Below are 26,255 nucleotides of genomic sequence, written 5' to 3'. Positions count from 1 at the left end.
CTCTATGGAGATGGAGATTTCAAGTTCCAACAGGACTTGGCACCTGCACACAGCGCAAAATCTACCCGTGCCTGGTTTACGGACCATGGTATTTCTGTTCTAAATTGGCCCGCCAACTCCCCTGACCTTAGCCCCATAGAAAATCTGTGGGGTATTGTGAAAAGGAAGATGCAGAATGCCAGACCCAAAAACGCAGAAGAGTTGAAGGCCACTATCAGAGCAACCTGGGCTCTCATAACACCTGAGCAGTGCCAGAAACTCATGGACTCCATGCCACGCCGCATTAACGCAGTAATTGAGGCAAAAGGAGCTCCAACCAAGTATTGAGTATTGTACATGCTCATATTTTTCATTTTCATACTTTTCAGTTGGCCAACATTTCTAAAAATCCCTTTTTTGTATTAGCCTTAAGTAATATTCTAATTTTGTGACACACGGAATTTTGGATTTTCATTTGTTGCCACTTCAAATCATCAAAATTAAATGAAATAAACATTTGAATGCATCAGTCTGTGTGCAATGAATAAATATAATGTACAAGTTACACCTTTTGAATGCAATTACTGAAATAAATCAAGTTTTTCAAAATATTCTAATTTACTGGCTTTTAACCTGTATGTATGTATGTATGTATGTATATATATATATATATATATATATATATATATATATATATATATATATATATATATATATATATATATATATATATATATATGTATATGTGTATATATAAGAATATGTTAGTTTACATGCAGTCAGCTTTTGGCCTTCTACCACATTTTTGTAGCCTAGTGTGGCCCCCAGGGCAAAAAAAAGTTTGCAGACCCCCCGCTTTAAACCATTGATGTCATCACCACATTTTTCTCTTCGCCCTTATTGGTTCCTCTCCTTGGAAGCATCACAAATAAACACAGCAAGTTATTTTGCTTACTGAACTGCAGTTTTTTTATTTTTAAATGTTTCCCAAAATGTTGGTCATCACCTAAATTGCACAGCCTCAGGACATTTGTAGGACAAATGCCTTCACACGGTGTGATCATTTGACAAAGCAAGGTGTGTTCTATCACAACATGCAAGTGCAGAGGAGGCGTGCAGAAGGAGAAAACATGGCCACTGAAACTGAAGTGCTCGGAACAGGAAGCTTAAGTTGCTGTGGTTAGCCGAGCGTTGCAGAGCACTTGACAGGCGAACAGGAAACTGCTCTTTCTCATCACGTCTGGGACCTGTGACTTTGCTCGTCGGCCTTTTCTCTCTAAAACATTGGGGAAACAATCCAAGCTGGGAATGGCCCAGGGAAGAGATCAGTCCTTCGCCAGCCGCCTTTTCCACCGGCGTCGCAAAACTAGCCAGGAGCTGAGAGGACAGGAGAATGAGGCGCCTCGCGTCTCAGACTTCACCGTGGCGTGGGATCGGCTCAGTAAGTCAGCGCTTTTCAACCTTTTTAGAGCCCAGGCACATTTTTTGCATTGAAAAAATGCAAAACTCTAAAAAAACTAAACTCGGTTGACAGTAAAAAGTCGTTGTCGCAATTGTTGGATATGACTTTAAACCAGGCCTGGGCAATTATTTAGACTTGGGGGCCACATTTAGAAAAAAAATGTGTCTCGGGCCGTTATATCTATTTTTAGGAACACTAATATAAAACCTCACAATAATGTCTGATTGAATGCTAAAAACGTTATGACAGACCGCCTTAAAAAACCTAATGGAATTTTACATTTTTCTATGAAGTATAAAACACTGAATATTGACAACATATGAATGTCACACCCCTTTTCGATCGACATATTTTACAATCAAGTGAAACGCAACAAAAATGCAACAAACAGTGAAATATGAACGCGAAGGGTACAAAATAAACCCACCTACAATCTGATATATCACTAAGCTTTAGAACTTTGTTGTGAAAATCTCCTTCCGCGTCTGTGGAAACGCTCCCCGCCCACACTGCTGGGTGCCTCGTCTGAGCTGCTGTGACGTAGATGACCATAGTAACTAATTAGATGACCATAGTACCTAATTAGATTACCATAGTAACTAATTAGATTACCATAGTAACTAAATAGATTACCATAGTAACTAATTAGATGATCATAGTAACTAATCAGATTACCATAGTAACTAATTAGATGACCATAGTACCTAATTATATTACCATAGTAACTAATTAGATGACCATAGTACCTAATTAGATTACCATAGTAACTAATTAGATGACCATAGTAACTAATTACATGACCATAGTAACTAATTAGATGACCATAGTACCTAATTATATTACCATAGTAACTAATTAGATGACCATAGTACCTAATTAGATTACCATAGTAACTAATTAGATGACCATAGTAACTAATTACATGACCATAGTAACTAATTAGATGACCATAGTAACTCATTAGATGACCATAGTAACTAATTAGATGACCATAGTAACTAATTAGATGACCATAGTACCTAATTAGATTACCATAGTAACTAATTAGATTACCATAGTAACTAATTATATGATCATAGTAACTAATCAGATTACCATAGTAACTAATTAGATGACCATAGTACCTAATTAGATTACCATAGTAACTAATTAGATGACCATAGTACCTAATTAGATTATCATAGTAACTAATTAGATGACCATAGTAACTAATTACATGATCATAGTAACTATATAGATTACCATAGTAACTAATTAGATGACCATAGTAACTAATAGGATGACCATAGTAACTAATTAGATGACCATAGTAACTAATTAGATGACCATAGTACCTAATTAGATTACCATAGTAACTAATTAGATTACCATAGTAACTAATTAGATGATCATAGTAACTAATCAGATTACCATAGTAACTAATTAGATGACCATAGTACCTAATTAGATTACCATAGTAACTAATTAGATGACCATAGTACCTAATTAGATTACCATAGTAACTAATTAGATGACCATAGTAACTAATTACATGACCATAGTAACTAATTAGATGACCATAGTAACTCATTAGATGACCATAGTAACTAATTAGATGACCATAGTAACTAATTACATGACCATAGTAACTAATTAGATGACCATAGTAACTCATTAGATGACCATAGTAACTAATTAGATGACCATAGTAACTCAATCTCAATCAATCAATCAATCTTTATTTATATAGCCCTAAATCACAAGTGTCTCAAAGGGCTGCACAAGCCACAGCGACATCCTCGGTACAAAGCCCACATACGGGCAAGGAAAAACTCACCCCAGTGGGACGTCGATGTGAATGACTATGAGAAACCTTGGAGAGGACCGCATATGTGGGTAACCCCCCCCCCCTCTAGGGGAGACCGAAAGCAATGGATGTCGAGTGGGTCTGACATAATATTGTGAGAGTCCAGTCCATACTGGATCCAACATAATAGTAAGAGTCCAGTCCATAGTGGGGCCAGCAGGACACCATCCCGAGCGGAGACGGGTCAGCAGCGCAGAGATGTTCCCAGCCGATGCACAGGCGAGCGGTCCACCCCGGGTCCCGACTCTGGACAGCCAGCACTTCATCCATGGCCACCGGACCTGTGCCCCCCCGCCCCCTCAAGGAAAAGGGGAGCAGAGGAGAAAAGAAAAGAAACGGCAGATCAACTGGTCTAACAGGGGGGCTATTTAAAGGCTAGAGTATACAAATGAGTTTTAAGATGGGACTTAAATGCTTCTACTGAGGTAGCATCTCTAATTGTTACCGGGAGGGCATTCCATAGTACTAATTAGATTACCATAGTCACTAATTAGATGACCATAGTAACTAATTAGATTACCATTGTAACTAATTAGATGACCATAGTAACTAATATATCATCCATAAGTGCAGATTCCAACCATTGAAATACTTAGTATAGTTGAAGACTATAGAAAGATAAGTGCACATCATAATGGCAGCTACACTTTACATCTTAAACATCTAGAAAAATTATTTGGGAATGTCCGGCGGGCCAGATTGAAAAGCTTAACGGGCCACATGTGGCCCCCGGGCCTTCATTTGCCCAGGTTTGCTTTAAACCATCACCAAGCATGCATGACTATAGCTCTTGTCTCAAAGTAGGTGTAATGTCACACCCTGACTTATTTGGACTTGTTTCCTGTGTGTAGTGTTTTAGTTCTTGTCTTGCGCTCTTATTTTTGGGGGCGGTATAGCTCAGTTGGTAGAGCGGCCGTGCCAGCAACTTGAGGGTTCCAGGTTCGAGCCCCACTTCCGCCATCCTAGTCACTGCCGTTGTGTCCTTGGGCAAGACACTTTACCCACCTGCTCCCAGTGCCACCCACACTGCTTTAAATGTACCGTATTTTCCGCACTATAAGCCGCACCTAAAAACCACAAATTTACTCAAAAGCTGACAGTGCGGCTTATAACCCGGTGCGCTTTATATATGGATTAATATTACGATTCATTTTCATAAAGTTTCGATCTCGCAACTACGGTAAACAGCCGCCATCTTTTTTCCCGATAGAACAGGAAGCGCTTCTTCTACGCAAGCAACCGCCAAGGTAAGCACCCGCCCCCATAGAACAGGAAGCGCTTCTTCTTCTACTGTAAGCAACCACCCGCCCGCGTAGAAGAAGAAAAAGTGCGCGGATATTACCGTACCGGTACGTTTCATTTCCTTTGTGTGTTTACATCTGTAAAGACCACAAAATGGCTCCTACTAAGCGTCAGGGATCCGGTTCATGAAAAGACGCAATCTCTCCATCCGCACACGGATTACTATTTCACAGCAACTGATATTCCTGTGAACCGCACTGTGGATACAACGGGAGCACGTACGGTGAATATTCGCACCACAGGGAATGAGAAGTCATCCTTCACTGTGGTTCTAGCTTGCCATGCTAATGGCCAGAAACTTCCACCCATGGTGATATTCAAAAGGAAGACCTTGCCAAAAGAGACCTTTCCAGCCGGCGTCATCATAAAAGCTAACTCGAAGGGATGGATGAAGAAAAGATGAGCGAGTGGTTAAGGTAAGTTTACGCGAAGAGGCCGGGTGGCTTTTTTCACGCAGCTCCGTCCATGTTGATATACGACTCCATGCGCGCCCACATCACGCTGGTTTTAATATATTATTAAAGTTTGACTGACCTATCTGACTGTTTTTTTGACATTCCTTTAGCGCAGTTAGATGCGGCTTATAACACGGGGCGGCTTATAGGTGGACAAAGTTTTGAAATATGCCGTTCATTGAAGGCGCGGCTTTTAACCCAGGGCGCCTTATGGTGCGGAAAATACGGTAACTTAGATATTGGGTTTCACTATGTAAAGCGCTTTGAGTCACTAGAGAAAAGCGCTACATAAATATAATTCACTTCACTTCACTTTCGCGTTTTCTCTTTTTTTGGTATTTTCCTGTAGCAGTTTCATGTCTTCCTTTGAGCGATATTTCCCGCATCTACTTTGTTTTAGCAATCAAGAATATTTCATTTGTTTTTATTCTTCTTTGTGGTGACATTGATTGTCATGTCATGTTTGGATGTACATTGTGGACGCCGTCTTTGCTCCTCAGTAAGTCTTTGCTGTCGTCCAGCATTCTGTTTTTGTTTACTTTGTAGCCAGTTCGGTTTTAGTTTCGTTCTGCATAGCCTTCCCTAAGCTTCAATGCCTTTTCTTAGGGGCACTCACCTTTTGTTTATTTTTGGTTTAAGCATTAGACACCTTTTTACCTGCACACTGCCTCCCGCTGTTTCCGACATCTGCAACGCAATTAGCTACCTGCTGCCACCTACTGATATGGAAGAGTATTACACGGTTACTCTGCTGAGCTCTAGACAGCACTTAAATCAAGCACTTAGGCATGGAGACTGTTTCTACAAACATTTGTGAAAGAATGGGCCGCTCTCAGTGATTTCCAGCGTGGAACTGTCATAGGATGCCACCTGTGCTACAAATCCAGTCGTGAAATTTCCTCCCTCCTAATTATTCCAAAGTCAACTTTATTATAAGAAAAGTGAAGAGTTTGGGAACAACAGCAACTCAGCCACCAAGTGGTAGGCCAGGTAAACTGACAGAGAGGTCAGCATAGTGCAAAGACTTTCTGCACAGTCACTTGCTACAGAGCACCAAACTTCATGTGACCTTCCAATTAGCCCACATACAGTACGCAGAGAGCTTCATGGAATGGGTTTCCATGGCCGAGCAGCTGCATCTAAGCCATACATCACCAAGTCCAATGCAAAGCGTGGGATGCAGTGGTGTAAAGGACATCACCACTGGACTCTAGAGCAGTGGAGACGCCTTCTCTGGACTGATGAATCACGCTTTTCCATCTGGTAATCTGATGGACCAGTCTGGGTTTGGAGGTTGCCAGGAGAACGCTACATTTCGGACTGTATTGTGCCGAGTGTGAAATTTGGTGGAGGAGGAATTATGGTGGTGGGGTTGTTTTTCAGTAGTTGAGCTTGGCCCCCTTAGTCCCAGTGAAAGGAACTTTGAATGCTCCAGGATACAATTCCATGCTCCTAACCTTGTGGGAACAGTTTGTAGCGGGCCCCTTCCTCTTCCAACATGACAAGGGGGATGAACTTGACTGGCCTGTACAGAGTCCTGACCTGAACCCGATAGAACACCTTTGGGATGAATTAGAACAGAGAGTGAGAGCCAGGCCTTCTCCACCAACATCAGTGTGTGACCTCACCAATGCACTTTTGGAAGAAGGGTGGAAAATTGCTATAAGGACACTCCACAACCTTGTGGACAGCCTTCCCAGAAGAGTTGGAGCTGTAATAGCTGCAAAAGGTCCATATTGAACCCTATGGGTTAGGAATGGGACGTCACTTCAAGGTCATATGTGAGTCAAGGCAGGTGGCCAAATACTTTTGGCAATATAGTGTATATTTTGCTGTATTTTTAATTGTACAATGTACTTTCTTGAGACTTTTAGTGACTTTTTCTTTATTAAAAACGACTAGCAACACATCTAGCACCTTTTCTGGTGTTATTATAAAACGTACTGGTTTTTAGGGACTCTACTTCTCCATGTACCCCACGAAAAGCGAGCATGACGTCACACTTGCTTGCCGCTGCTGCTCCAGTTGGACTTTCTCTCCTTAAAAGCCGCCACTGTCCTTTTGAATATTTGCACATTTTGTAGACGGCTGTCCGCGGGTATATCTGGGATTAGGGCTGCAACTAATGATTCATTTGATAATTAGATTAGATTAGATTTATTGGTCCCCTTGGGGAAATTTATTGTCACTGCCGTACATTTAAACAGTAGACATTACACATCACACAAAAAAAACAAAAAAAAACAAAAAAAAAAACAAAAAGACACCATACATGACTAACACACATTTACAATTACATTTACATTTAATCGATTCATCTGTTGATTATTACTTCGATTAATCGATTAATAATCGGATGAAAGAGACAAACTACATTTCTATCTTTTCCAGTATTTTATTAGAAAAAAAACAACATACTGGCACCATACTTTCTTTGATTATTGTTTCTCAGCTGTTTGTACATGTTGCCGTTTATAAATAAAGGTTTATAAAAATAAAATTTAAAAAAATTTAAAATTTAAAAAATTGCCTCTGCGCATGCGCATAGCATAGATCCAACGAATCGATGACTAAATTAATCGCCAACTATTTTTGTAATTGATTAGTTGTTGCAGCCCTATCTGGGATATAATTAAAGTTACGTCCACATCACAGACATGCTGACAACGCTACCAGACAACCCAGTGGGTCTTGTTTACTCCATCACAGCATCCGTTTTCGGCACTTTTGCATGACTAGTCAATAGTGCGCAAACAGTGGGCGATATATTAGGCCTGGGTGATAGGCCTCATTTTTTTTCTACTTTGTAAAGAAACCAATGACTACAAATGACAAAGGTAATTCAAAACAAGTTTTGCTTTTATTTGATCAAAAAATGACACTGCCTACTCTACATCAGACCTGGGCAAATTAAGGCCCGGGGGCCACATGCGGCCCGTTAAGCTTTTCAATCTGGCCCGCCGGACATTCCCAAATAATTTTTTTCGATTTTTAAAATGGAAACTGTAGCTGCCATTATGATGTGCAGTGATGTTTTCAAATTACCATAAGTCTTGAACTATACAACATATTTCAATGGTTGGAATCTGCGCTTTTGCATGATATTTTCGTGACTAGTATTATTTTAATACTTTTCGGTACTTTTCGATACTTTTCTAAATAAAGGGGACCAGAAAAAATTGCATTATTGGCTTTATTTTAACAAAAAATCTTAGGTGTGGCAGACCGGTACTTTTCAGAGGTGGTATAGTACCGAATATGATTCATTAGTATCGCGGCACTATACTATTACCGGTATACCGTACAACCCTACTAGTTACTATGGTAATCTACGTCACAGCAGGTCACACGAGGCACCAAGCAGTGTGAGTGGGGAGCGTTTCCACAGAGTGTTTCCAGAGCGGCCAGCCTGAAATGTGGGTGTCAGGGACAGACGTGAAGGAGATTTTTACAAGAAAGTTCTAAAGCTCAGTGATGTATCTTATACATCAGATTGTAGATGTTTTTTTTTGTTTTTTTTTACCCTTCACGTTCATATTTTGCTGTGTTTGTTGCATTTTTGTTGCATTTGATTTGATTGTAAAATATGTGGATTGAGAGGGGGTGTGACGTTTATATGTTGTCAATATTCAGGGTTTTATCCTTCATAGGAAAAAATAAAATTCCATTCTGTTTTTAAGGCGGTCTGTCATAACATTTTTAGCATTTAATCAGACATTATCGTGAGGTTTTGTATTAGTTTTCCTAAAAATAGATATACCGGCCCCCAGACACATTCTTTTTTTAAATTTGGCCCCCGAGTCAAAATAATTGCCCAGGCCTGCTCTACATCTTACTCCGAGCAACATTCTGTTCTTTTTAGACCAGGCATAAATTGTACTTTTTATGCAATCATTTTGGAAGAGCTATATTAAGAGCTTCCTATGAGCGGCAATACTTATTTCTTGAACAAAAAATTCTGTAGACAAAAATGTAGCATTGCAAAACTCCCAAAAAAATGTATAGAAAGATTCCAATGATCATTAAATAGTAATTAAAATCAATCAGCTCTATCAAGTACAAACTTAATACTTATGTTTTGAATAAAATAACTGCTGTAAATAAAAATGTAGCATTGTACATGTAAATCAATCAAGTAAAAAATTGAGATGACAATATACAGGTAAAAGCCAGTAAATTAGAATATTTTGAAAAACTTGATTTATTTCAGTAATTGCATTCAAAAGGTGTAACTTGTACATTATATTTATTCATTGCACACAGACTGATGCATTCAAATGTTTATTTCATTTAATTTTGATGATTTGAAGTGGCAACAAATGAAAATCCAAATTTCCGTGTGTCACAAAATTAGAATATTACTTAAGGCTAATACAAAAAAGGGATTTTTAGAAATGTTGGCCAACTGAAAAGTATGAAAATGAAAAATATGAGCATGTACAATACTCAATACTTGTTTGGAGCTCCTTTTGCCTCAATTACTGCGTTAATGCGGCGTGGCATGGAGTCGATGAGTTTCTGGCACTGCTCAGGTGTTATGAGAGCCCAGGTTGCTCTGATAGTGGCCTTCAACTCTTCTGCGTTTTTGGCTCTGGCATTCTGCATCTTCCTTTTCACAATACCCCACAGATTTTCTATGGGGCTAAGGTCAGGGGAGTTGGCGGGCCAATTTAGAACAGAAATACCATGGTCCGTAAACCAGGCACGGGTAGATTTTGCGCTGTGTGCAGGCGCCAAGTCCTGTTGGAACTTGAAATCTCCATCTCCATAGAGCAGGTCAGCAGCAGGAAGCATGAAGTGCTCTAAAACTTGCTGGTAGACTGCTGCGTTGACCCTGGATCTCAGGAAACAGAGTGGACCGACACCAGCAGATGACATGGCACCCCAAACCATCACTGATGGTGGAAACTTTACACTAGACTTCAGGCAACGTGGATCCTGTGCCTCTCCTGTCTTCCTCCAGACTCTGGGACCTCGATTTCCAAAGGAAATGCAAAATTTGCTTTCGTCAGAAAACATGACTTTGGACCACTCAGCGGCAGTCCAGCTGGTGTCGGTCCACTCTGTTTCCTGAGATCCAGGGTCAACGCAGCCGTCTACCAGCAAGTTTTAGAGCACTTCATGCTTCCTGCTGCTGACCTGCTCTATGGAGATGGAGATTTCAAGTTCCAACAGGACTTGGCGCCTGCACACAGCGCAAAATCTACCCGTGCCTGGTTTACGGACCATGGTATTTCTGTTCTAAATTGGCCCGCCAACTCCCCTGACCTTAGCCCCATAGAAAATCTGTGGGGTATTGTGAAAAGGAAGATGCAGAATGCCAGACCCAAAAACGCAGAAGAGTTGAAGGCCACTATCAGAGCAACCTGGGCTCTCATAACACCTGAGCAGTGCCAGAAACTCATCGACTCCATGCCACGCCGCATTAACGCAGTAATTGAGGCAAAAGGAGCTCCAACCAAGTATTGAGTATTGTACATGCTCATATTTTTCATTTTCATACTTTTCAGTTGGCCAACATTTCTAAAAATCCCTTTTTTGTATTAGCCTTACACAATATTCTAATTTTGTGACACACGGAATTTTTGATTTTCATTTGTTGCCACTTCAAATCATCAAAATTAAATGAAATAAACATTTGAATGCATCAGTCTGTGTGCAATGAATAAATATAATGTACAAGTTACACCTTTTGAATGCAATTACTGAAATAAATCAAGTTTTTCAAAATATTCTAATTTACTGGCTTTTACCTGTAGTTTTACTGAGTGGATAAACGCAGGCTTTTCCCTGAAGTATCCTGGCCACTCCATGTTAGCGTGTACTAATGTTAAAGTCATTGCACATGTAATATATTCATATCTTGATGATTAAATGCAGTAAAATTCCACAAGAGTTTTTTTAGCGTACGAGCTGTTTGGATGTGGAGAGTAACTGCTTTTGTGATGGCTGTGTGCAATATCACCATGCTGTAGATGCTATCTTGTGCAAACCATTTCGCCACAGGACGCTACCTCTCAGGCGGAGTTTGTTGTTGCGTTCTTGTTCGCCTCGCAAAGACTTGCATTTCCCCCCCACTCGCCTCAGTGCTGTTTCACATCAGTGTTTCCCACACATTCATTTGTTTGTGGCGGCCCGCCACGAAAGAATTACGTCCGCCACAAATGGATTGTTCGGCTTTTGACTCGACCGCTCATAAAAGCAATGGGACTGTCTGTGAATGTTGCTTGTAGTTACACCACCGGTGCAGTAGGTGGCGGTAGCCTACTATGCATTGTAACTCCGCCAATAGCACTTAATTCACCTGGTGGGCCAGAAGAAGAAGAAGAAGAAGAAGAGGGACGAACGGACGGACGGACGGGATCAAAATACTCGCCGGCTACTTTTCATAATGATGGCGCTTCCTACGTTTCTACCTCAAAACGTCCAAAAGCTGCTGAAAGCCTTGATCCAGGATGCCATGGGGAAAAAAACTTAAATGGTGCCTTTTGGCGACAGTTAGCAGCTTGGTGGCTCATAGCCGGCTAGCTAACGCTTGCTAGCATTGCTTCATTTTTACAGGTGTTAGGATGTACAGATAGGTTACAGATGCATCGCTCGCGGCTCGTCATATATTTAACGTTAATCCGCGATTTCACCGAGCGTTTCACTGACGGTGAGCAGCCTGACGCTGCTTCATTAACACCGCCGCTGTTTGACTCGGGGACCGGGCAGACGCACGTAGTAACAGTCATGTGTGACAATACCGATGAGCTAACGTGTCCAGGTTATAACCCTGTTGTCAATAAACACACATGGACCGAAGCTAAATTGTCCACTGTCCACTGCAGCATGTGAATGCAATGAAAAGAATAAAATCTGAGCCAACCAGCTGTTAAAATGTTGTCCAGGTTAATGTTTTGGCCATTAAAGGCCCTTCATTTCAAGATTTCAACTCTGATCGGGCTTTAAACAGGTGGCTGACCTGTTCAGATGGGTGTAACTGCTACTGGTCAAATAATGTGAAATAGCATTTAATTTTACATGTATGCAAAGCCATTTAAATGTAATTATAGATAATAATAATAAGTAGAAAAAAACCTTAACGTTGAACCCTGCATGTGTTGAGCTGCTGCCGCTTAAGGTTAGACGGCACTGTACATAGAGCGCTTCTGCTTGTTAGTAATAAATTCTAATGTTGGATGTTCACTCCTTCACACAGATGAGTATAGAAAAATATTTTCAACGGCCGAAAAGGGCTCGACTTGGAGAGGAGGTAGGCCTACAGTCCGGACCACAGGTGCGACCTGTTCAGCAGCAGGAGGAGGAGGTTGACTGACTGTGGCAGGACACCTCTGCCTCTGTTTCACTTCATGTTGCTGGTAAATAATATGGTTGTAGTAGTAGGCTAAAGTTAAATTATTTATTATTCACTAATTAAAGGGGCAGAGCTTTAAGAGACATTTTAGCTTTTATATTTTATAAGATATATTTTTTGTAAGGACCACAATTAATAAATATATTTCAGTGAATCACTAATTGTTCAAATCTGTATATAAATATGTACATAAAATGTTGTAATTATATTCCAACTCCGCGTTCTTCTTGGTCATCGCCGCTGCCGCCGCCACCCCCCGCCCCACCCTCGACCACACCACCACAAATAGATGCCTGTCCTGTGGGAAACACTGCACATGCTGGAGTAAGGTCGTTGTGATGCTGCCTTTTTGTAAGAAATTTTGCAGCGAGCAGTCACTTGTTCCACGCCTGGGGCCCCAATTTTGAAGCACTGACAAGACTTTTTATTTTTTTTGATAACACAAAAACCTTTCTTCCACTCAACTTTGTTTACTCTTTTTAAATCAAAATGACAAAAGATGGTCGAGTCGCCAGAAGAAAGCCATTTCTGCACAAATGTCACAGAGTATCCCGCTTACATTACGCCAAACGGCACAGAGACAAGCCTCAAAACTTCTGGAACAAAGTCATTTGGAGTGATGAGACCAGAATTGAACTTTTTGGCCACTCGACCATGCAGCCCATTTTTCTTCGAGTGCCTCCTTATTGTGCATCTTGAAACAGCCACACCATAATTTTTCAGAGAGTCCTGTATTTCAGCCGGAGTTATTTGTGGATTTTTCTTTGCATCTCGAACAATTTTCCTGGATGTTGTGGCTAAAATCTTTGCTGGTCTACCTGAATCCCTCATTTCCCACTTCTTAATCAGCGTTTGAACACTGCTGATTGGCATTCTCAATTCCTTGGATATCTTTTTATACCCCTTCCCTGTTTTATGCAGTTCAATGACCTTTTCTCGCAGATCCTCTGACAAATCTTTTGCCTTCCCCATGACTCAGAATCCAGAAACATGTGAGCAGCACTGGATGAATATATTCATAAAAGAAGCAAACTTCATGAATGTTTTTTGTGAGCAACAAGTATGTGCTCCAATCACTACATCACAAAAAAATAAGAGTTGTAGAAATGATTGGAAACTCATAGGGCTGCAGCTAACGATTATTTTTCTATCGATTAATCTATAGATTTTTTTTTTCCGATTAATCGGTTAATCTATAGATTATTTTTTTCGATTAATCTATAGATTATTTTTCCTTTTACCGATTTTTTTTTAAATTTAAAATGAAGAGGAAAAAATAAATGTAGGCCAGTTTTTTCAAAAGGCATGGCTTTTATTTACAAAAAAAAAAGTATGGCCACTCAGTCAACATTGACAACAACATGACAAAATATTCTGTAACAATGTAAACATTTAAAACTTTTAACATTTAACAAAATTAAAAGTAGCTTATTTGCTTTTTAATGTGCAAATATAAAAGTAAACATCCAGTGCAAATCTTAATATTCTGGAATAGTATAAGCATTTCAAAAGTAAAAGTATTGCTTATTTTGCTTTAAAATGTGCAAAAATAAAGATAAACATCCAATACAAAAAAGTGCAAAACGGAAATATTCTGTAACAAGTGTAAACATTTCAACAAAAGTAAAAGTATTGCTTATTTGCTAAAATGTGCAAAAATAAAGCTAAACATCCAATACAAAAAAGTGTACAGTGTAAACATTTCAACAAAAGTAAAAGTATTGCTTATTTTGCTTAATAACACAACAATGATAGTATGATTAAAGTGAAAGTTAATTGTTGGTTTGTACATAGTATATGTAACTGTTAATGTTGTAAAAGGTATTTGCACAACTAATTAACGTTAGCGTTTGTGACACGTCTTGTGCCGTGGGGTTCTTTCAGGACCGACAGACTGAACGCCAGACGGCTTTGCCAGGTTTACAATCTTTTAATTTTACACAAAGTCTTTTCTCTTCCAACTGCGCGGATCGCGCACCTGGGCACGATTGCGGCGTCGCTCCCGGCGCGCCCCGCCTCGCCGCTCGCTCGCCGCCGCCGCCTCTCCACAGCGTTAAAGAGGAGCGCGTCTTTGTAAACACTGAACAGGCACGCCAAACGCGCCTCTCAGAGCGAAACGGTGCTTTAGTTTATGAATTTACAACGCAGATACAAATGACACATTCATGTTTTTGTGTAATAATGACAACGTATACGCACGCGGACGATTGACTTGTTGATGGTGATGGCAAGAACGCTGTCGGGGGTTTTCTTTTCAAATGTTCGTTCATAGCCGTTGTGCTGCTATGATAGGCCATTTCCGCTCGACACAGTGTGCATACAACAATATTATTAGCCCGTTTATTGAAATACTCCCACACTTTTGACGACTTTTGGCGTGCTTTTTTCCCCTCGCTCGCATCGTCTGCTTTGCGCTCCGCCATGACAGTAAAGTAGAGTGACGTAAATATGCGACGCGCCGACGCACAAAAACGGCGTCGACGTGTTTACGTAACCGATGACGTCGACTACGTCGACGCGTCGTTTCAGCCTTAGAAACTCAAGACAGCCATGACATGATGTTCTTTACAAGTGTACGTACACTTTTGATCGCCACTGTTTAAGTGTTTTATGTGTGTCTTTTCCCTGCTGTTTGTAAAAAAAAATTCTGGTACAAGCGGATCAGAACCTGATCTAATCCAAGCTAACTATTAAGTCCGTCTGGGCAGACTAATTCACCTGAAAGAATAAAGCTTCAATTGTTCTCACATAATACAAAACACCTTTGACTGTTTTTAGAGTTCCCAGAGGCTTTGGAGGAAAATAGTCCTCCATGGTCAGGCGGTAGGGAGTGTAACGTGTGTGTGTGTGTGTGTGTGTGTGTTACGTTGAATCCACTTCCATCCCAAAGTGTAACATGTCATAAATGTGTCTTCTGCTCTTCTTTTCTTCCTCATCACTTCCATCCATCTGGCTCAATGTTCCTGAAAACCCTTGGTGATCTTGTAGAGACTTTTGGTACGCTCACTTTTCTCAGAGACGTCTTCAGTCACAGAAGGGAAGAATCTTTAGATCGGATCTATTGTGTCCTACTCGACGTAATACCGTACTACAGTACTGTATATGGTCCCGGGTACCTCTGTGACTCTGGACTTCTCGTGTCTGCTGTGACCTTTCGCAATTTGTTCCATCCAATGCTTGCACTTTGATCCCTGCTACGTTCTGCACTTTGCCCTGCTTGCCTACGTAGCTTGAACGTGTGACGTGGAAACGCTTTGCATTGTGGGTCTTGCTGGACTCGGAATAGCTTATTTACTCGGTTGAATGCAAGATTCTACGCTTAAGTTTTTTTTGTCTTCAAACAAGTTCAAAACATGGCTCGAACGTGCGGCACCATTGACTGCCACAATCGTGGTCGTTATCGCTTCAGAGAAAAAAGTGTTTGGTAAGATTTTTCTCATTTATGAAGCTAATAAAGAAACGGCGAATAGCAGCCGTGAGACCATCAAACATGACTTTTAACGTCATCACCTGGTACATGTTGGTGTGTTCACTGCATTTTCGCACCGATGAGTTTGAATCAAAGCAAGTTTTGTAGCATTTATTGATAGCCAAGCTATCTGTGAGTTACGAACAACGTACAGAGTTTGGGGGAAAAAGCAATACCCATGTTCATAGATCAATAACTGAGGAAACTAGATATTTCCCACATGAATACAGAGTGTATTTCAGACTTTAAATATATTAAGTTTGAAACAAATGTGTCCAGGAGACACAGTCCTGTTGACTTGCCTGAAAGGACGACGGTCTTCTCTTTCTGATGTTAAATTCCGAGGTCTTGCACACACCCAAAGTTGGTTTGTCCGTCAGCCTTTCCCAACTTCCATCCATCCATCCATCTTCTTCCGCTTATCCGAGGTCGGGTCGCGGGGGGAGCAGCCTAAGCAGGGAAGCCCAGACTTCCCTCTCCCCAGCCACTTCGTCCAGCCCCTCCCGGGGGATCCCGAGGCGTTCCCAGGCCAGCCGGGAGACATAGTCTTCCCAACGTGTCCTGGGTCTTCCCCGTGGCCTCCTACCGGTCGGACGTGCCCGAAACACCTCCCGAGGGAGGCGTTCGGGTGGCATCCTGACCAGATGCCCGAACCACCTCATCTGGCTCCTCTCCATGTGGAGGAGCAGCAGCTTTACTTTGAGCTCCCCCCGGATGACAGAGCTTCTCACCCTATCTCTAAGGGAGAGCCCAGCAACCTGGCGGAGGGAACTCATTTCGGCCGCTTGTACCCGTGATCTTGTCCTTTCGGTCATGACCCAAAGCTCATGACCATAGGTGAGGATGGGAACGTAGATCGACCGGTAAATCGAGAGCTTTGCCTTCTGGCTCAGGTCCTTCTTCACCACAACGGATCGATACAGCGTCCGCATTACTGAAGACGCCGCACCGATCCGCCTGTCGATCTCACGATCCACTCTTCCCTCACTCGTGAACAAGACTCCAAGGTACTTGAACTCCTCCACTTGGGGCAAGATCTCCTCCTTAACCCGGAGATGGCACTCCACCCTTTTCCGGGCGAGAACCATGGACTCGGATTTGGAGGTGCTGATTCCCATCCCAGTCGCTTCACACTCGGCTGCGAACCGATCCAATGAGAGCTGAAGATCTTGGCCAGATGAAGCCATCAGGACCACATCATCTTTCCCAACTTGGCATCCTTAAATGTTTGACCTGTATAAAAACTGACTCTGACAGGATTTGTCCGGCAGCTTTCTCCAATCTTGTCTATTGGACGTGCTCTTTTGGATCAATTCCACCAATTTTAAATTGTACTTGTGTTTTAAGGTGGCTAGCTTCGGAACAGGGTCCAGTTTGTTTTGGTGCATTGTTTTCTTTCATACCATTAATTTTATCATCTCCAGGTTGGGTAGGAGATCTTGCCCCAAGTGGAGGAGTTCAAGTACCTGGGAGTCTTGTTCACGAGTGAGGGAAGAGTGGAGGGTGAGATCGACAGGCGGATCGGTGCAGCGTCTTCAGTAATGCGGACGCTGTATCGATCCTTTGTGGTGAAGAAGGAGCTGAGCCGGAAGGCAAAGCTCTCAATTTACCGGTCGATCTACGTTCCCATCCTCACCTATGGTCATGAGCTTTGGGTTATGACCGAAAGGACAAGATCACGGGTACAGGCGGCCGGAATGAGTTTCCTTCGCCCTTAGAGATATGGTGAGAAGCTCTGCCATCCGGGGGGAGCTCAAAGTAAAAGCGCTGCTCCTCCACATGGAGAGGAGCCAGATGAGGTGGTTCGGGCATCTGGTCAGGATGCCACCCGAGCGCCTCCTAGGGAGGTGTTTAGGGCACGTCCGACTGGTAAGAGGCCACGGGGAAGACCCAGGGCACGTTGGGAAGACTATGTCTCCCGGACTGGCCTGCGAACGCCTCGGGATCCCCCGGGAAGAGCTGGACCAAGTGGCTGGGGAGAGGGAAGTCTGAGCTTCTCTGCTTAGGCTGCTGCCCCTGCGACCCGACCTCGGATAAGTGGAAGAAGATGAATGGATGGATGGCATTCATTTTAATCCAGTTTGTTGCTCTCTCTCACAATACCGCTGGTTGAGTACAGCCTTGTAAACAAAAACCTTGTCCAACAACAATGGCTAGCTAGCCCCCACAATGCGTTGCAAAATCACTTGCCCTTTCGATTCCTAGTGTGGGGCTACGGTAGCCATTTTTGTTGGCCAAAGCTTGAGTTCATATGGTTGTACTGTACCAACGGTAATGTGAGAGAGAACGACAAAACGGGTCGTACAAAATTCAAACGCCAAGGCACCGTAACCGAGAAAAGCTCGCTACCCTGCAAAAATAAGTACAATTTGAGGAATTGATTTATATGAGCACGTTCAATAGGCAAGAGATTTGAGGAAGCTGCTGCCATTGTCGAAGCCAAACTTGTCTATATTGCGTCAACGCAGTCAGTTTTTATACCGGTGAAGAATTTCAGAATGCAAAGTCTGGTAAGGCTCATTGTCCTCCGTTCGAATTGATTGCGATCTGCGGCTTTTTGTTTCATACGTGTCTGAGATGGAGTGAGTTTGTTTCCCCGAAAAAACACAAGCCATTATTAATTTTAAATACCGTATTTTCCGCACCATAAGGCGCCCTGGGTTATAAGCCGCGCCTTCAATGAACGGCATATTTCAAAACTTTGTCCACCTATAAGCCGCCCCGTGTTATAAGCCGCATCTAACTGCGCTAAAGGAATGTCAAAAAAACAGTCAAATAGGTCAGTCAAACTTTAATAATATATTAAAACCAGCGTGATGTGGGCGCGCATGGAATCGTATATCAACATGGACGGAGCTGCGTGAAAAAAGCCACCCGGCCTCTTCGCGTAAACTTAAACTTACCTTAACCACTCGCTCATCTTTTCTTCATCCATCCCTTCGAGTTAGCTTTTATGATGACGCCGGCTGGAAAGGTCTCTTTTGGCAACGTCTTCCTTTTGAATATCACCATGGGTGGAAGTTTCTGGCCATTAGCATGGCAAGCTAGAACCACAGTGAAGGATGACTTCTCATTCCCTGTGGTGCGAATATTCACCGTACGTGCTCCCGTTGTATCCACAGTGCGGTTCACAGGAATATCAGTTGCTGTGAAATAGTAATCCGTGTGCGGATGGAGAGATTGCGTCTTTTCATGAACCGGATCCCTGACGCTTAGTAGGAGCCATTTTGTGGTCTTTACAGATGTAAACACACAAAGGAAATGAAACGTACCGCGCGCTTTTTCTTCTTCTACGCGGGCGGGTGGTTGCTTACAGTAGAAGAAGAAGCGCTTCCTGTTTTATGGGGGCGGGTGCTTACCTTGGCGGTTGCTTGCGTAGAAGAAGAAGCGCTTCCTGTTCTACCGGGAAAAAAGATGGCGGCTGTTTACCGTAGTTGCGAGATCGAAACTTTATGAAAATGAATCGTAATATTAATCCATATATAAAGCGCACCGGGTTATAAGCCGCACTGTCAGCTTTTGAGAAAATTTGTGGTTTTTAGGTGCGCCTTATAGTGCGGAAAATACGGTACTTTGATCATTGCGCTACTTCTCCAAACAATGCTTATTTATTTTTGTGCGTACACATGACTCAAAGTAAATAGATAGCATGATTTTTTTTTCCAAAATACTGTACGTTGTTTGTAGCCTGCAGCTAGCTTGGCTAACGCTAACAGCCTACTAAATGCTACGTGTGAAACTGAATAAAACATGCTTTGATTCAAACTTACCACTTTGAAAATGCCGTGGACATAAAACCATGACCCAGGTGATGACGTTAAAAGTCATGGTTGATGGTCTCACGGCTGCTATCCAGGCTATTCTCTTTATCAGCTCACTAACCCGACTTCTTTGGCTTTGCTTACTCGCTGAAAATGAGAACAATTTCCCAAATCCTTTTTTGCCCTGCGAATCAATCATTGTGGCAGTTAATGATGCCACAATCGTTTCCAACTTTTGGAAGAAAAGCACATAATATTGCATTCAGCTACAGAAATAAGCTATTCAGAGGCCTGCAAGGACCCACAATGCATTGCGTTTACTACATCACACTTTCAAGCTCTATTATTACAGTATGATGACCATGTGTCAGGATTTCCTCACCCCACACTCCTGGTAGTTCTTTTAAACAGTTTCGCAATTTTGTAAAGCCTCCCAAAAAATGCATCACTTTATTAACAATTTCTTATTAATGAATTTGCTGTTCCTGTTTAGGTGTGTGGTTTTTTTGTTGTTGCTCTTTTTCCTTCCTTACTCAGTCCTTCAAATGTGCCTGACCCTGAAAATAACAGAAATAACATTTTGAGTGTCTCATACATGTCTTGTTTTTTTTGTTTTTCTTTTGTAGTGAAAGAGTTCTTAGCTAAAGCCAAAGAAGATTTTTTAAGAACATGGGAGTGTCCACCACAGGTAACGTTAATTTAAACTATACCATTTTTTTTGTTAGCTTGTCGATACTTTGCAGCTAGCTACTTCCTGTTCAGCAAATGTCACCGTTGAATAAATGAATGTGAGTCGGTAGCATGTACAAGCTTGTGTCCTATGTGAGCTAAGAAGACTAAGCCAAAGTTCCACAGAATCGGAGCATTTCATCAAATGCACCACACTTCCATTGACAAAATTCTTGCAAATGTTACCATAGAATAAAGGAATGTGAGTCTATATAGCATGTACAGTAAAATCATGCATTCTACGTGAGCTAAGACTAAGCTAAATTTCCACAGAATCGGAGCATTTCATCACATGCACCACACTTCCATTGACAAAATTCTTGCAAATGTCCCGTTGAATAAATGAATGTGAGTCTATAGCATGTACAGTAAAAGCATGTGTCCTATGTGAGCTAAACGTCAGGTTCAAACACTGATGACATCTATTAAATAAGATGTCACGTTCAAACACTGAGGACATCTATTAAACAAGACAAAAGGCAAGGAATCAAACAGAGACAGAATTCAATTTGGACTCAATATTGAGGAGAGACATGGCCACTGCACTCTCTGTACAGTCCTGCACCACGCTCTCATGAAGAAGGTTTTCGTCCCCTCTTTTATTTAGATGTTCAATGTTCACGCACCAACACATGTCACAGCAGGAATGGGAAGTATGTAAAACAGTCATTGTTTTTGGTCACATTGAAGACCAAGAAGAGGATGTCTTGGGCTTGGGCTCTTCCTGGATCCAGCTGGGGCAGGTGTTGGAGGACAATGGATAACCCCTCCCGTCTCCTGACCACAGCGACTTCAAGAGGGCAGCGGGTCGTAAATAGCGTTGACCTCAGTTACCAAATAGTTGGAAGAGAGTTTGTGAAATACTTCAGAGTTCGTTTAACACTTCAAAGAGAGTTCTTCTGGAAGTTGAGCAGATCCTGCCATCTGTCCGTGTTGAAATCACAGTGGCGTTTCACGAGCCTTCTTCCTCTTGTTAGGCCTCGAAAGACAGCATTCATCTTCTTATCAGGAACATAATGTAATACAACGTTTCTTTTGTGATAACTTACAAACAATTATTCCAACACAAGACAAGAATTAAACAGAGACAGAATTCAATTCGGACTCAATTGAGGAGACACGTCTGGACACACTGTACCCTTGTACAGTATCTCAGCACGCTCTGCCAAAAGATTGCATGCCTCCTTCTTTTATTTTGGCTTTCTCCCCCCCACCTGACCACAGCTGCTTCCAGAGGGAAGTGGGTCGTAAACAGCGTTGCCTTTGGTTACCGAACAGTTCAAAAGGAGATGTCGTAGAATAGTTCAAAAAGAGTTCCGTAAAATAGTTCAAAAAGAGTTCCATAAAATAGTTCAAAGAGAGTTCGTAAAATACTTCAAAAAGAGTTTGTATGGAAATTGGGCAGATTTGAAGTCACAGTGGAGTTTTGCGAGCCTTCCTCCTGGTAGGCCCCAAAGACAGCTCCCGTCCCCCTGCCAGGAACTCAATGTAATACAAAGCTTTTGTGATCATTTAGAAACAATTATTCTAACACTAAAACTAAGCTAAACTTCCACAGAATCGGAGCATTTTATCAAATGCACCACACCTCCATTGACAACATTCTTGCAAATGTCCCATTGAATAAATGAATGCGAGTCTATGGCATGTAAAAGCTTGTGTTCTATGTGAGCGAAGAAGACTAAGCCAAAGTTTCATTTCATCACATGCACCACACTTCCATTGACAACATGCTTGCTTCTTAGAGCACGACGTGCCTGGACGACTTCGACAGGTTCAAGACTCTGGGGACCGGCTCATTTGGCCGAGTGTTGCTGGTCAAGCATAAAGGAACAAACCAGTTCCACGCCATGAAAGTCTTGGACAAACAAAAAGTAAGTGGAAAGATCTTTGAAAGATTGTTGACTGTGTGCGTCCCATGAAAGGAAATACAGGTAAAAGCCAGTAAATTAGAATATTTTGAAAAACTTGATTTATTTCAGTAATTGCATTCAAAAGGTGTAACTTGTACATTATATTTATTCATTGCACACAGACTGATGCATTCAAATGTTTATTTCATTTAATTTTGATGATTTGAAGTGGCAACAAATGAAAATCCAAAATTCCGTGTGTCACAAAATTAGAATATTACTTAAGGCTAATACAAAAAAGGGATTTTTAGAAATGTTGGCCAACTGAAAAGTATGAAAATGAAAAATATGAGCATGTACAATACTCAATACTTGGTTGGAGCTCCTTTTGCCTCAATTACTGCGTTAATGCGGCGTGGCATGGAGTCGATGAGTTTCTGGCACTGCTCAGGTGTTATGAGAGCCCAGGTTGCTCTGATAGTGGCCTTCAACTCTTCTGCGTTTTTGGGTCTGGCATTCTGCATCTTCCTTTTCACAATACCCCACAGATTTTCTATGGGGCTAAGGTCAGGGGAGTTGGCGGGCCAATTTAGAACAGAAACACCATGGTCCGTAAACCAGGCACGGGTAGATTTTGCGCTGTGTGCAGGCGCCAAGTCCTGTTGGAACTTGAAATCTCCATCTCCATAGAGCAGGTCAGCAGCAGGAAGCATGAAGTGCTCTAAAACTTGCTGGTAGACGGCTGCGTTGACCCTGGATCTCAGGAAACAGAGTGGACCGACACCAGCAGATGACATGGCACCCCAAACCATCACTGATGGTGGAAACTTTACACTAGACTTCAGGCAACGTGGATCCTGTGCCTCTCCTGTCTTCCTCCAGACTCTGGGACCTCGATTTCCAAAGGAAATGCAAAATTTGCATGGTTGGGTGATGGTTTGGGGTGCCATGTCATCTGCTGGTGTCGGTCCACTCTGTTTCCTGAGATCCAGGGTCAACGCAGCCGTCTACCAGCAAGTTTTAGAGCACTTCATGCTTCCTGCTGCTGACCTGCTCTATGGAGATGGAGATTTCAAGTTCCAACAGGACTTGGCGCCTGCACACAGCGCAAAATCTACCCGTGCCTGGTTTACGGACCATGGTATTTCTGTTCTAAATTGGCCCGCCAACTCCCCTGACCTTAGCCCCATAGAAAATCTGTGGGGTATTGTGAAAAGGAAGATGCAGAATGCCAGACCCAAAAACGCAGAAGAGTTGAAGGCCACTATCAGAGCAACCTGGGCTCTCATAACACCTGAGCAGTGCCAGAAACTCATCGACTCCATGCCACGCCGCATTAACGCAGTAATTGAGGCAAAAGGAGCTCCAACCAAGTATTGAGTATTGTACATGCTCATATTTTTCATTTTCATACTTTTCAGTTGGCCAACATTTCTAAAAATCCCTTTTTTGTATTAGCCTTAAGTAATATTCTAATTTTGTGACACACGGAATTTTGGATTTTCATTTGTTGCCACTTCAAATCATCAAAATTAAATGAAATAAACATTTGAATGCATCAGTCTGTGTGCAATGAATAAATATAATGTACAAGTTACACCTTTTGAATGCAATTACTGAAATAAATCAAGTTTTTCAAAATATTCTAATTTACTAGCTTTTACCTGTAGAACCCTTCCTGTCCTGCAGGAGAGGTGCTCAACATTGTGATCTTAAAGTAGTCACGTACAAACTGTCCGTCTTGAAATGTTTGCCTTATAATAATTATAGCACTCAAGTTATGGTTTCTTACCAGTGCATTTTTTACCAGCCTGTGGACATTTTCAACAGTTTTAACAAATTTATTTCTGAGCACAATTTAAAGGAATGAAGCATAATTACAATGAAAAGTAAATTAAATACACTAAAAATCCAATTATAATTCATTAGGGGTGTAACGGTACACAAACATTTCGGTTCGGTACGTACCTCGGTTTAGAGCTCACGGTTTGTTTCATTTTCGGTACAGTAAGAAAACAACAAAATATACATTTTTGGGTTATTTATTCACCAAATTTGCAAAATCTTCCACCAAAAATATATTTCTTAGTTTAATATTTGATGTGAAGTAATGGGAACCTTGGATAGGTCAATAATTCATAATAACATTGATTTTGATTCAATATTATGTTTTGAGCAATGACAGTTTGAAAGAAAAAAAAACAGCTTTGTTTTATTAGTCAACATTGCAACTTTTTCTAAATTACATTTAACCTTTAAGCTTTTTTATTTCACTTTTGTTATATTTTTGTTTATTTTAATAGTATTTTTAGAATGTGCCGTGGGCCTTTAAAAGATTAGCTGTGGGCCGCAAATGGCCTCCGGGGCACACTTTTGACACCCCTGCTATAGATAATAAAAAATTAAATCTATGGATAAAAAGTAGAGCCTGGCGACACATGCGCGTTTATCATAACTCTCTCTCTCTCTCTGTCTCTGCCCCTCCCTCACCAATGCTGCTGTTTGTTTTGTTTTTAACCCCTTCTTAACCCTGAACGTACATTGAAAATACACGCAACCCTAACTCAAAATGCCGGACATTTGAGGCATTTAAGAAACTCCGCCCTGACAGCTCCGCAAAAGAGGACATGTCCGGTGAAAAGAGGACGTATGGTCAGTCTATCCTAGCCCGTTAGCTGTTAGCATGCCGTGTGTTGTGCCTCGGTGTGCATTGTTTACACAACGTGCGTTACGCTACTTAATATGTCCGTGTGGAAACTCTTTCGGTACACCTCCGAACCGAACCGGAACACCCGTACCGAAACGGTTCAATACAAATACACGTACCGTTACACCCTTAGAATTCATGTGAATTACAAAAAAACATCAAGTCGTCAGCTTTTTATTAATTATTGTAATGTAGTTTTCTGCAAGCTTTTGCAACCTACCAAGAATGGGTTAGTGGTTGGGGTTCAACGATTTGTCGACGAATATCGACAATAGTCATGGCGTCAACACTCGTGGTTTTCCGGAGGTCAGCGCGCCCGCTCAAAAAACATCAGGGGGGAAAATAGGGCTGGGCGACATGGCTGAAAAGTGTAACACGATATAAGAGTTTTATATCAACGATTATTGATATTTTTTATGACCTATGAAAAATAAGGCGCAGGAGAAAAATATATTAAACATTTTTACTTCAAATGTAGCCTTCCACTGATTATAATCATTTCAGCTGTCACTGCAGAATGGAAAGGAAATGTCGACACAAGCGTAGTTATTATACACATGTACACACATCAAATCTAGACTTTATGTATATCACACTTGTCTTGCACAGGCAAGTGGCAAACACAAAGTGCTGTAGAAAACAAAACAAAACTAGAAGAAGAGACATGGCGTGGCACTGGAGAATAACTAAAATTGACGCCATTTTATATATATATATATATATATATATATAGATACAAACCCCGTTTCCATATGAGTTGGGAAATTGTGTTAGATGTAAATATAAACGGAATACAATGATTCGCACCCATATATATACATATACACATATATATACACACATATATACATATACACACACATATATATATATATATATATATATATATATATATATATATATATATATATATATATATATATATACATAAACACACATATATATACATATACACACATATATATATACATAAACACACACATATATACATATACACACACATATATATGCAGTATATACATAGACACACACATATATACATGTACTCACATATATATGCAGTATATACATATACACACACATATATATATATACAATATATACATATGCACACATATATATACAGTATAGACTTATACACACATATATATGCAGTATATACATATACACACACATATATGTATGTATATATATATATATATATATATATATATATATATATATATATATATATATATATATATGTGTGGGAAAAAAAATCACAAGACTATTTCATCTCTACAGGCCTGTTTCATGAGGGGTTCCCTCAATCATCAGGAGATTTTAATGGAAGCA

At 41.2% G+C, this 26,255-nt stretch overlaps 1 protein-coding gene across 2 annotated transcripts in view; it reads left to right on the top strand.

Moving 5' to 3' along the window:
• prkacba (protein kinase, cAMP-dependent, catalytic, beta a) overlaps window positions 1-26,255 on the top strand; it is a 62,456-nt gene that overhangs the window by 17,077 nt on the left and 19,124 nt on the right. The window contains exons 1-3 of one of the 2 annotated variants that reach the window (XM_061975470.1): window positions 789-1,420; window positions 20,258-20,319; window positions 22,106-22,234. In XM_061975470.1, coding sequence (XP_061831454.1) covers window positions 1,288-1,420; window positions 20,258-20,319; window positions 22,106-22,234 — 324 coding nt within the window. In that variant the 5' untranslated portion in view covers window positions 789-1,287. Of the gene's footprint in view, window positions 1-788; window positions 1,421-20,257; window positions 20,320-22,105; window positions 22,235-26,255 lie in introns of those variants that run through there. The other variant, XM_061975471.1, reaches the window with a different exon arrangement.

This window comes from Nerophis lumbriciformis, linkage group LG14 (genome assembly GCF_033978685.3).
Source record: "Nerophis lumbriciformis linkage group LG14, RoL_Nlum_v2.1, whole genome shotgun sequence".
In the NCBI taxonomy this organism is placed as follows: Eukaryota; Metazoa; Chordata; class Actinopteri; order Syngnathiformes; family Syngnathidae; genus Nerophis; species Nerophis lumbriciformis.
This window is presented reverse-complemented; position numbering and strand designations above follow the sequence as displayed.